The sequence below is a fragment of the Rhinatrema bivittatum genome, chromosome 11, assembly GCF_901001135.1.
Source record: "Rhinatrema bivittatum chromosome 11, aRhiBiv1.1, whole genome shotgun sequence".
Taxonomy (NCBI): Eukaryota; Metazoa; Chordata; class Amphibia; order Gymnophiona; family Rhinatrematidae; genus Rhinatrema; species Rhinatrema bivittatum.
This window is the reverse complement of record NC_042625.1, coordinates 96,241,205-96,253,589: the sequence shown is the minus strand read 5'-3', so window position 1 is coordinate 96,253,589 and position 12,385 is coordinate 96,241,205. Positions and strand designations below refer to the sequence as shown.

The 12,385-nt window shown below is 49.8% G+C and overlaps 1 protein-coding gene across 4 annotated transcripts in view; it reads right to left on the bottom strand.

Annotated features, from left to right (window-relative positions):
* Nucleotides 1-12,385, bottom strand: part of LOC115073188 (interferon alpha-inducible protein 27-like protein 2) — a 30,727-nt gene that overhangs the window by 5,817 nt on the left and 12,525 nt on the right. For all 4 annotated transcript variants that reach the window (XM_029571429.1, XM_029571426.1, XM_029571430.1 and 1 more), the window contains one exon: nucleotides 8,798-8,959. In XM_029571429.1, the coding sequence (XP_029427289.1) occupies nucleotides 8,798-8,959 (162 nt within the window). The remainder of the gene's footprint in view (nucleotides 1-8,797; nucleotides 8,960-12,385) is intronic.

The following is a 12,385-nucleotide window of genomic DNA, read 5'->3' as shown; positions in this document are numbered from 1 at the left end:
AAGCTGTACCCGCTCCCCGAAGATTTTCTGGACCTCATCAAGGTCCCAAAGGTGGACTCCGCAGTGTCGGCGGTCACGAAGAGGACGACTATCCCAGTGACGGGAGGTGCGGCGTTGCGGGACACACAGGATCGTAAGTTGGAAGTTTTCCTTAAGCGGGTTTTCGAGGTCTCCGCTCTGGGTATGCGGGCGGTGATGTGGAGTTCGCTTGCCCAGCGGGCTAGTCTCCTTTGGGTGCAACAACTCCTCACGTCTCAGAACCTGCCGTCCGATGAGGCTGCCCAGGCAGATCGGCTAGAAGCCGCAGTGGCGTATGGGGCGGACGCCTCGTACGACCTTTTTCGGGTCCTCACAAGATCCATGGTTTCGGTAGTGGCAGCACGACGACTACTGTGGCTACGCAATTGGGCGTCTGATAAGTCCTCTAAGTCCAGTCTGGGCTCTCTTCCCTTCAGGGGCAAGTTCCTCTTCGGGGAGGATTTGGACCAGATCATCAAGTCCCTGGGGGAGAACGCTGTTCATCGGCTGCCGGAGGATAGGTTTCGACCATCCAGAGCGTTTTCTTCTTCTCGGACCAGAGCCAGAGCGCAACGGCGCTACAGGGGCTACAGACAGACGGGCTCCCGGCCATCCGCCCCCAGGTCTCAGCCCTGGTTGCGCGCCTTCCGCGGGCATCGGCCCGCACGCACTACTCCCGGAACCGGGAACCCCTATACCAAGTCTTCACAATGATGCCAGTCTCGCCCACTCCCCTGTCCCCAGGATTGGGGACCGACTAACGTATTTCTAAGCGGAGTGGGCACGGATCACCTCGGACCAGTGGGTCCTGGATACCATAAAACACAGCTACGCATTGGAATTTGTCCGCCCCCCGCAGGGAAGGTTCATCTTTTCCCCCTGTGGCTCGGACCTCAAGAGAGGAGCGGTGCAGCTGACTCTGGACAGGACTCCGGGAGATAGGCGCTACTGCGCCCGTGCCCTTCGGAGAGGTGGGCTCGGGCCACTATTCCATCTATTTCGTCGTACCAAAGAAGGACGGTTCCTTCCGGCCTATCCTAGTCCTCAAGGAAGTCAACAAATCCCTTCGAGTCGTTCGGTTCCTCATGGAAACGCTCCGGTCAGTGATTGCGGCGGTGCATCGGGGGGAGTTCCTCGCCTCCCTGGACTTAACGGAGGCCTACCTGCACATTCCCATCCGCCCGGACCACCACAGTTTCCTTCGTTTCAAAATTCTGGACCAGCATTTTCAGTTCACGGCTCTCGCGTTTGGATTGGCGCCGGCGCTGCACACCTTCACCAAGATCATGGTAGTTGTGGCGGCAGCTCTCCGGAAGGAGGGCATCCTGGTTCATCCTTATCTGGACAATTGGCTCCTCCGGGCGAAGTCATTCGATCATGGACGCTCAGCGGTGACTCGAGTAGTACGGTTTCTACATTCCCTGGGATGGGTAGTGAACTTCTCCAAGAGCTCCCTCATGCCCTCGCAACGCTTGGGTTTTTTTTTTGGGGGCAACTTTCGACACCCTACTGGGCAAAGTTTTTCTGCGCCAGGACAAAGCTCAATCCTTGCGGGATCACACACGACGGTTCTCTGCGTTACCAGAGCCCACCTCCTGGGACTACCTGCAACTCCTGGGAGTGATGGGGTCCACCATCGACCTTGTACCTTGGGCTTTCGCGCACCTCAGGACCTTACAGTGGGCGCTCTTCTCCCGTTGGAAACCAGTATTGCAGGACTATCAGATGATTCTCCCGCTCCCACAGAATGCCAGGGACAGTCTGGGCTGGTGGTTGGATCCGCCGAACCTGGCCCGTGGCATGTCCCTCGATCTGCCAAATTGGGTGGTGGTGACCACCTATGCCAGTCTAGCAGGCTGGGGTGCAGTCTGCGATCGAAGCGCCACGCAGGGGACGTGGTCCACGGTGGAGGCGAAGTGGTCAATCAACCGTCTGGAAACCAGAGCGGTCCGGCTAGCTCTGCGACATTTCCTCCCGCTTCTTCGGAACCGAGAAGTCAGAATCCTATCGGACAACGCTACCACCGTGGTCTACATCAACCAACAAGGAGCCCGCAGGTCGCGCTCGAGGCGGCGCTGCTGATGCAATGGGCGGAGCGTCATCTCGTCCGGCTAGCGGCCTCGCACATCGCCGGTGTGGACAACGTCCAGGCGGACTTCCTCAGTCGTCAACTGCTGGACCCGGAGAGTGGTCTCTCTCCGACAAAGCAATGCAACTTCTCGTTCATCGGTCACTTGGATCGTTCACTTGGATCTGATGGCGTCCGCTCTCAACGCCAAGGCTCCACGCTTCTTCAGTCGCCGGAGAGAGCGCGGAGGGAGTGGATGCCCTGGTCCTCCCGTGGCCGCCATATCTTTCTTTTCCACCATGGCCCCTGGTGGGCAGGATGCTCCGCAGAATAGAAAGCCATCAGGGGACCGTGGTTTTCGTCACCCCAGAATGGCCCAGGCGACCCTGGTTTGCGGACCTGCTACAGCTGGTGATCGACAGGCCAATCAGGCTGGGGCACCTCCCCCAGCTCCTACATCAGGGCCCGGTATTTTTCGAGCAGACAAAACTCTTCTGTCTTGCGGCCTGGCTTTTGAGAGGCGCCGCCTCCGGCGTCGGGGCTACCTGGAGGCGGTAGTATCCACGCTATTGCGGGCACGAAAGACATCGACATCGGCGACCTGTGTTCGAGCTGTGGTGTACCAGCCAGGCCACGAGACCCGCTAAGGCTTCTGTACCTCAGATCCTTCAGTTTCTACAGGCGGGGGTGGAAAAAGGGCTCGCCTATAATTCACTACGGGTTCAGGTGGCCGCCCTTGGTTCGCTGTGGAGCGATGGGGGCTCTCTTCTACAGTATCCTGACATTGCTCGTTTTCTCAAGGGTGTCAAGCATATGCGTCCTCCGTTGCGGGACCCTTGTCCCTCCTGGAGTCTTAACCTTGTGCTTTGCTCCCTGTCGGGACCACCGTTCGAGCCACTGCGCAGCGCAACGATAAAGGATCTCACTCTCAAGACTGTATTTCTTGTGACCATCTGTTCCGCTCGGCGCATCTCGGAGCTGCAGGCTCTGTCGTGTAGAGAGCCCTATCTCCGTTTCTCCGACTCTGGAGTCTCGCTTCGCACCGTTCCCTCCTTCCTTCCGAAGGTGGTTTCTGCATTCCATGTGAACCAGACGGTGGAGTTGCCGTCCTTCTCTTCCTCAGAGCCGAAGTCTCTCCGTCTCTTGAATGTCAAGCGCACTCTGCGCCTCTATCTGGAGGCTACAAATGAGTTCCGAACCTCTGACCATCTCTTTGTACTCTGGGCCGGTCCTAAGAAGGGGTCTCAGGCCTCGAAGACTACCATTGCCAGATGGCTGAAGGCCGGCATTGCTGCTTCTTACATTGGGGCGGGTCGGACTCCCCCACCCGGAATCGTAGCGCATTCTACACGTTCTCAGGCGGCTTCCTGGGCGGAGGTTCGCTCGGTATCCTCGCAGGAAACTTGTAGGGCAGCCACCTGGAAATCGTTACACACGTTCTCGAGGCACTATCGTCTGCACCTCGCCTCTTCGGTCTCTGGACACTTTGGCGAGCAGGTTCTCCGAGCAGGCCTCGCAGGACCCCACCCGATTTAGGGAAGCTTGGGTACATCCCACTGTCTGGACTGATCCAGGTACGTACAGGGAAAAGAAAATTATTATTTACCTGCTAATTTTCGTTCCTGTAGTACCATGGATCAGTCCAGACGCCCACCGCGTTTGGGTTCTTGATCCTGCTCAGCTCTGCGCTGCTTCTTGCTCGCAGTGTTCTGTGTCTTCACAGTTGTTTCTTTTCGCTGTTTTTCACAGCTCCCTACAAGTTGGTAGGATGTTTGCAGTTACTTGTTGCGGTTACAATTGTTTTCATTATCTGTTTCCACAAACTTGATCCTTCGGGGGTTTCTACTCGGGCTTTGATATACTCGATACTGAACTCCTGCAGAGGGGGTAGTAGTATATATGGATACACCCCCTCAAAGCTTGTGCTGACTCCATCTGCTGGATTGGGGACATAACCCACTGTCTGGACTGATCCATGGTACTACAGGAACGAAAATTAGCAGGTAAATAATAATTTTCTTATTTGTGGTTGCGAGGAGGCTTCTTTAGCTTCATACGTGGTCCACTGATTCTTGTTCAAAGTCTTGGTTGGGTAAGTTTCTCTTTAAAGGTGAGTTGTTAGAAGATTTGGAGCAGTTAGTTAAAAATCTGGGAGACCCCAAGCTTCAGAGGCTTCCGAGGATAAGCCTCATTCTTTCTATCAGGCACTGAAACATAGAAACATAGAAATGACGGCAGAAGAAGACCAACCGGTCCATCCAGTCTGCCCAGCAAGCTTCACACATTTGTTCTCATACTTAACTGTTTCTCTTGGCTCTTAGTAACCTTATGTTCTAATTCCCTTTTCACCCCCACCATTAATGTAGAGAGCAGTGCTGGAGCTGCTTCCAAGTGAAATATTAAGTTTGATTAGTTGGGTAAGCGGCAGCATAGCTCTCTGCCATGAAGCAGAGGGCAATGCTGGAAATGTGTGAAGTATCAGTTTTTCTTTTCCCCTGTCATTGAAGCAAGGAGTCATGCCGGACATGCACCGAAAGTGAAGAATGCCTTGAAAGTCACATTAACTATCATCAAATATTGAAAAGCCTAATAATTGGTAATACCTATAAGCCCATGAACCCATCCCTGTTTTTTTTTCTTTTTTTCTTTTCTTTTTTTAATTGGGAGATGGATGCCCTTCATCCTTCTACTCTGTGAAGGTGGACACCTACCACCGGCCACTGGCATCCCGCTCCGTTAATGCCTCTGTGGCTACTGCCGCTCCATGCAGTGTTTTACTACCTGCTCTTTATATGCGTCCTCTAGAACTGAGAGGAAATAATCTGTTTAGGGTCCCAAAGCAGTATAGATGGGTAAGCAGCTTGTCTTATTCCTTTCATGGTTCTCAAGTCTTGCAGGGCTTCTGAAAACCCAAGCTGGATTTGGCGATCCCTTCGGGAATCTGTCAAGCTTCACAGTGAGTCTCAGCGAGTCCACTCCCTGCAGCTTTTTTAGCAAGAAAGGACCCAAATAACTTTGGATCAGTGAGTATTAGACCTGATCCGGCTGAGGTATGCTCAGGGTCCTTCATTTTCAGTTTAAACTGATTTTTCACCCATAAATTCCTGGATTTTTCCCAAAGGTGACATTTAGTTTAAACCGATATTCATCTGAATTTTAAGCTGATTAAAAGGTGCTCCAAAATTGCAGATGCAGTGTTTCAAGACCTACAGCCCCTGCTGGAAGCCAGTGTGGGCCAAAGTGCATGCTATATTTCACGTCTCACCTGCCACCAGTGAAAATACTCACCCTCCAGTGCCACCCATGCCATGTTTTGTCCTGCCTCCTCATCCCCCAAGCAGCCAAAGTTCCTGCTGTCTGAAGCAATGTATTTCAAGCAGACGTGACCACCAGAAATGCTTTCCAGCAGGCTTCCTGGTCCTGCACAGCAGCAGAAGTGCAGTGTTAGAGCAAGGGACCCTCAGTAAGCTGCTGTGGGAGAGAGAAGCCTGGAGCTACCACCAGTAAGGATGAATGCGGTTGATGTGGGGAGGGGGTGCTGGGGGGAATAGGGGGAGGGAGATTCTTGATGGGGAGAAGGAGAGACATGTTAGGCAGGGGATTGGGGTAGAAATGGGGATGCTGCTGAGTGGGTGGGTAGGAAAATCTGTTTTATTATTCTGGCTTATATTTATCAAAACAAACTATCCAAAAAAAGTCTTTTTTTTTAACTTATTTTCTCCAGTTTTTGTTCTTATAATAAACCCTAATAAATTCCTGGGAAAAAATAGAGCTATAAAAACCAGAAATGAAGGTTCCTAGGTATGCTTTCGAGCTTTCTTCTCTGGTTCCTTATGTGTTTATAATCTCTCTCTCTACACCTGTCACCAAGCAGTTTCCGAAACCGTCGCAACTTTAGTTGTTGTGGTGCCGGTACCTCAGTCAGAGGGGCGTTGACCATTATTGGTATTGGCCCATGCTGAATCTCAAGAGAGTAAACAGCCTCTGGGTTTCTTCTGGATGGAAATGCTTCAGTCTCTGCTTATAATGGGCTGGTGGGACAAGTTCCTGTATTTCCTAAATCAGTCATAAGCCAACTTCCACATTCCCAACTGGAAAGAGAATCAGAAATATCTGTTTTTGTGTCCCCCAGGAGCATTTTCAGTTCAGGATGTTTCCCTTTGGGCTGGCCATGGCTCCATGTGTTTTTACAAAGATTATGGTGGTGATAGCATTCCTACAAAGTAAAATAATCTGAATCCATCCTTATCTGGACAATTACTATCTGCGGGCCAACTAGTATCAAGAAGGTATTCAACCATCCAACAGTGTGGTCTAAGTCTTAGACTGGGTAGTCAATTATGTAAAGAGCAATCTAGTGCCTTCTCAATCGTTGGAATACCTGGGTATTCATTTTGATACAGAGGTGGGCCGGGTGTAGCTAATCATGGAGACAGTAAACAAAATGATTCTTCAAACGTGCCAGTTTTTTGCACTTCTGTCTATCTTCGACTGCTGGCCTCCATGGCAGCTGCTTGGATCTAGTTCCCAGGGCCAGAGCTCATGAGGCCACTACAGCATTCTCTTGTCTCTTGGTGGTCGCCTCATTCTCAGGATTACGACGTGCACCTGCCCTTGTCAGCTGCAGTACGACGGAGCCTCATCTGGTGGGTGGTCCCTTGGAATTTTCTTTGGAATGTCAGCTTGGAGTCTCGATGGATGTGAGTTTTTGGATGAGGGCTCATTGTCTAGACCAGGTAATGCAGGGCTCCTGGTCTCCAGTGGAGATGACTTGGTCGATCAACAGATTGAAAACCAGGGTAATATGGTTGGTACTTTTTCACCTTCTCCCGTTAATTCAGGGGATAGGAGTTTGGGTACTGTCCAGCAATGCTATATGTAAATAGGACAGCACCAGAAATCAACAGGTCTCTGAGACCAATCTTTTTTCCCAGGGTGGAGAAAAGTCTATACCTTCAGTCAGTGGCTCACACTCTGCTGGGCAAGAAAATGTACACACAGACTTTCTAAGCAGAAATCTTCTGGAATCCAGCAAGTGGGAGCTTAGTGAGGATGCCTTTCATTGCATCATCTTCAGGCAGAAAGCATCTCACATACATCTGATGACAACTCAAAAATACCAAGGTTCTGCAGTTCTTCAGGCAATACAGAGAGCGAGATGCCCAAGCCTTACATATCTTACGGTGATATGTAAGAGCATAACCGGGTGATTCTGGCGGCCCCAGATAACCTCAAAGGCCATAGTATGAGGATCTGATGATGCTTAAGGACAACTCTCCCCTTCATCTCTTGGCATCAGGGGGCTCCTTGCCAGGGCCTGTTGATGGACGAGCCTTCTTAGTTTTATCTTATGGGCTGGCTCTTGAAAGGGCGTGCTTGAGAAAGAAGGCCTATTCATGCTCTCTCATTTCCACACTTTTGAAGGCTTGTAAGTCTTCTATTACTGTGGCATACGTTCACAGTTTGTCACATTTTTTAAGCATTCTGATCTCCCATGCATTGTAGCCTTCCTGCAAATTGGCTTGGATAAGAGTCTTGCATTGAGTTCCCTGAAGGTTCAGACTGCTGCCATCGCCTGTTACAGGGGTAAAGTGTGCAGAGTCCCAGTGGCTGCTCATCCATATGTTTCCCATTTTTTGTGAGAAGTGATGAGGCTTTGGCCTCCATGTTATCCATTAGTTCCTCAGTGGAATCTCAACCTGATTCTGCAAGTATTAGGTCATACTCCCTTTGAGCCTTTGAAGCAGATTTCTTTGAAGGATCTTTCTTGTGGCCATTAGTTTGGCTTGGCATATTTCAAAACTCCCAGGCACTTTCTTGCAACGATCTATTATTTGTCTTTAGGTCCAATTCTGTGTCTTCACATCTGGTGCCCTCCTTCCTGCTGAAAGTGGTGTCACCTTTTCATTTCAATCAATCAATTTCTCTTCTGTCCTTTTCCAGGGAGGGTTGCGGCGACAACAGGTGCTTGAAGATTCTGGTTGTGCATAGAGTTCTACTCCGATAACTTGCTGGTGTTTAATTCCTTTCACAAAACTGACAAGTTGTGTTTGTTCTGTTTAGAGGTCTGTATAAGGAAGAACTGGTGAACTAGGGATACTGTCACTTCAGCGTATTTGTGAAGAGCGCCTGGGATTATTTGGGTTTATTCTATCCAAGCACAATTTGCATTTGAGACAATATTAGTTGCCCCAGAAAACATTTATAAGGTGGCTCTGTGGTCATCCTTACATTCATTTGTCAAGCAGAATCATCTGGACATTGCAACTTAAAGGATGCAGCTTATGGGTCTGGAGTCCTTACCTCCTGCTTGTTCAGAATACACTGGCATAGCAGGATGAAATGTTAACTTCCTCTCCATTAGTCCTGCTGTCACTGGATCTGTTTGGCATGTATAGTCTTCCAGCTTCAGGCATTTTTCCTGTCTTGTTGCTGAGCAGAATGGAGGAATAAGAGGATTCCTCAGTTAATTACAAGTTTGACTAATGTATCACCTGTGCCTGTGTTTTCAATGCTTTGAATAGGAATACTGCATTCTCATAGTGGTGATGCTGCAACTGGAAAAGTCAGTGTCGCTGCCTCTGTCTGCTGGGAGGGAGTCAATCCCCATTTGTTTGGACTGGTGTAGCAGGAGTAATGGAAAGGAAATTAACAGGTAAACACTTCTCATTTTGGCTCTGCCTATAAAATGTTGTAAGCAGTCATTCTTACCTATAGATTGAAGTATAGCTACAGTTCCTCCAGCAGCCACACCACCACCATTCGCCAGGGCAGCTGCAGACATCATTTTGGCTGCAATTGAGCCAGCAGCAATACCTACTGTGGTAAATCCTGCCATCCCAATAACAAGCGGCGTCCCTATGATAACAGTCGCTAAAACAGAAAAAACACCCTGATATAAGTCTCCATTTGTGTGACTCTAGTGCCTTATCAGCCTAATCCACTCCTTACTATTTTCAAACTACTTTTTATAAGTTGCATCAAGGCTGTCTCTCCAACTACCATCCAAAGCCTTCCTCTAACCACTTGGTAGGAGTAGTATAGTGGATGGAGTGGGGAAGCCACTGCAGGTCTGGCAATGTTAAAGCCTGTTTCCATGTTCAGGTACCAGCTCTGTGACTATTGCCTATGGGGGTTTGAACTAGTCCTTACTCTACCTGTGGCATAGGCCTGACCCCACAGCTCTGATTTCTATGTGTGTAATGGGCCAAAATCAGAAGTGGCTCAGTTTGCCCTAGATGATATGGTCATTTTGTAAGCCTAAAGGTCTCCACCAATTACCAGTGGTGCCAAATCATCCCATGTGCAGAGGGGGGCAAACCTGAAGGCAAGTAGCAAGGCTATTGCAATACTACCATGCACAGCCTGTGAAGGCTGCAAGTTTTGGATTCCCAATGCTATTTGACAGCTTGTCCCATTATGGTAACCTGAAAGCTTAGCTAATGTGGGAATGCCTGTTGTTGTCACAGTATCTCAGGTACCCAAACTAGTTGTTTGGAGAAAAAAAATAATTTTCCTTTCTCTTCTCCCAATAAAAAAAAAAATAGCAAACTATTCTAGAGTGAGGCCATCATTGAGCGTAAGGAAAAGAACCGCAGTTCCCAGTGATTATGTATCACTGTCTTCACAATCTGTGTATAATGTGTATTATATTGGTCTCCTTTATCACAGGCTACAGCATACGTCTCTTCAGGAATTTCCATGTAGTTCTTCCAGCAGCCCAGTACTTCTGAAACAGCAGAGACTTGGATGGCACTAACATTTTAAGCTTAAGGTTCAAGAGCAGTGAAGGTGTGAGTGGCTTCCACTCAAGTGGTGAGACAAGTTAGGCATTAAGGTGCCAAGGAAAATAAGCCTGCCTCACTTTAGACCCATTTACATAGCCAAAAAGGCCTTGTTGCTGTTTGCTGGAACACATTCCAGCAAAACACATCCTTTTCCTACGATTACAGCATTGCATAATTCACTCAAACATACACACACTTCCCAGGTTAGATTACTGCTAATTTAGGAACAAATTTACAAAACATAATCTGCACAATAACCTTCTAAGGTAGTCAGGATGCCCCAATTCTACCTCCCATGCCCCCAGCTTGGGAGAAGGGAGTATGCAGGGAGATACTAAAGCATTCAGCCATAAAGGTGCCTTTCCTAGCGTGTAGGCAGATGGGCTCAGGACCAATGGGTATTGTACTCTTCTGCTAGCATAGGGGAGACGGAGTCAGATTTCAAAGCTGACATCACTCTAGATATACCCCTGCAGTAACCTCAGCTCTTCAGTATCTCTGTCTCCTAAAAGATGTGGACACTAGCCCACACACTAGAATAGTGTTAAGAATTACAGCAAAGAAGAAACAAATTTACCTTAAGGAAGATCAAGCCCCGCGCTCCGCGATGATACCTAAGGGTCCCTCCCCCAGTTGAGAATTCTTGAGATTGATCTGTGATATCCCTCAGCGGTGAACCTTGGTCCGGTAGCCAGTTCCCGGCGTGGACTTAGCCCTCCAGTGTAGCTGAAAGGCAGCAGGTGCAGAAACAAGCGTGGCAGTGAAGGTAATTCCCTCTCCCCCCACAGCTGGAGACTGTCCGGCACATGATCGGTAAGAGCAGAGACCAGGTAAGGAAAATCTTTAAATTCCGGTCTCCACAGCTCGGATTATGTACCGACTCCGTCCCGGCGAGGTTAGAAGGGAGCACCGATCGGGTTGAGCAGCCTTGGTATAGGCTAGGCCCCGATCTGGTGCAAGGGTCCACACATATGGAGACCCTCAGGGGGTGCCATCTTATGCGTGGGGGTTGTCTGCACCATCTTCCCTTCTCGCCGGCGCTACGCACAGGGTAGGCCCAGTGGTCGATGCGTCCAACTTGCGCTCGTCCAATACAGACGCGCGCATAGCTGCATGCTCAGCGGCGCACACAACTGAGCGCACCTGTGCACATAACTATACACACAGATGAGATTACAACTGCATGCATGCAAACACATAGAAATAATGGCACCAGTGCCCAAGAAGGCAATCTCTTTGCACAGCCTGCCACATAAGAGCCGAGCAGCCTGAATTGGAGTCCTGCCTATGTCAACATTGCGAAGAAGCCCATGGGGAACCAAAGCCTGGTCCCTTACTTTCGGGAGATGGTTTCGGAACTACTGAATATAGCTCCCCGGACCTTTGCATCTCAGAGATGGCTTCCCCACAGGAGGGCACCTCTAGGGCCCCTACTCCCCCTGGGATTAACATGGACCCAGGGACCTTCTCCTGGTTGGAATTTTTCCAAGGGCTGCAAGCCTTCATTCAGGCGCAATCAGCCCCAGCTGTGCCCCAGGCTCAACCCCCTGCTGGAAGCACAAGATCCTCCTGGTCCTGCTCGGATGCCTTGAGACATGCCTCGCCTAACCAAGAGCTTCCCTAACAGGGACCCAGACACCTCAGATGATGAGTGACTCCCTGGAATAAGGAGAAATCCCTCCAGGAATGGAACTATACCAAACCATGCTTCGCTTCTTCCACAAGGACGAATTACCAGCCCTTGTTTCCCAGACTCTGAAGATGGCTGGGTATATCTGGTACGGTCCCTATGGCAGAACCAAAGAAGAACCCCTCTGCTACCAGAAGATAGGAGTAAAAGATCTCGGCGTCCTTCCCCCAGAAGAACCAAGGGCAGAGGATTGCAGTGCTTTAGACCCTACAGGAACTTGCAATTCCAGGCACCTCGTCCCTCCGGAAGGTCCCAGCCCTTTTGGAACAGACAAACCAAGAGGAGAGCAGGCCCGGGAGCAAGCTCTAGCCGTGCTCCACAATGAAAATGGGCCGACCCATCCACAGGAAGATGATAGAGGGTCGACTTGCCCTCTTCTACCAAAGATAGGTCGAGATAACATCAGATAAATGGGTTCTAAACATCATTATTCGAGAAGGTTATTCCCTAGAGTTCCGCAGCATCCTTTGAGACAAATTTATGTAGTCACCCTGCCACTCCCATTCCAAGAGACTGGCAATGGAAACCACTCTAACAAGACTACTCAGGCTGAAGACAATAACTCCGGTTCCCACACCCAACAAACTACGGGGCACTATTCCATCTATTTTATCGTTCCCAAGAAGGAAGGATCTTTCTGGCCCATCTTGGACCTCGAGAATGTCAACCATCATCTGTGGGTTTTACACTGCCACATGGAAACTCTTCGCTCCATAATGGCAGTACAACCGGGAGAGTTTCTAACCTCCCTGGCCCTTTCCGAAGCCTACCTTCACATCCCAGTCCATTAGGTTCACCAGCGCTTCCTGCGCTTTGATACTG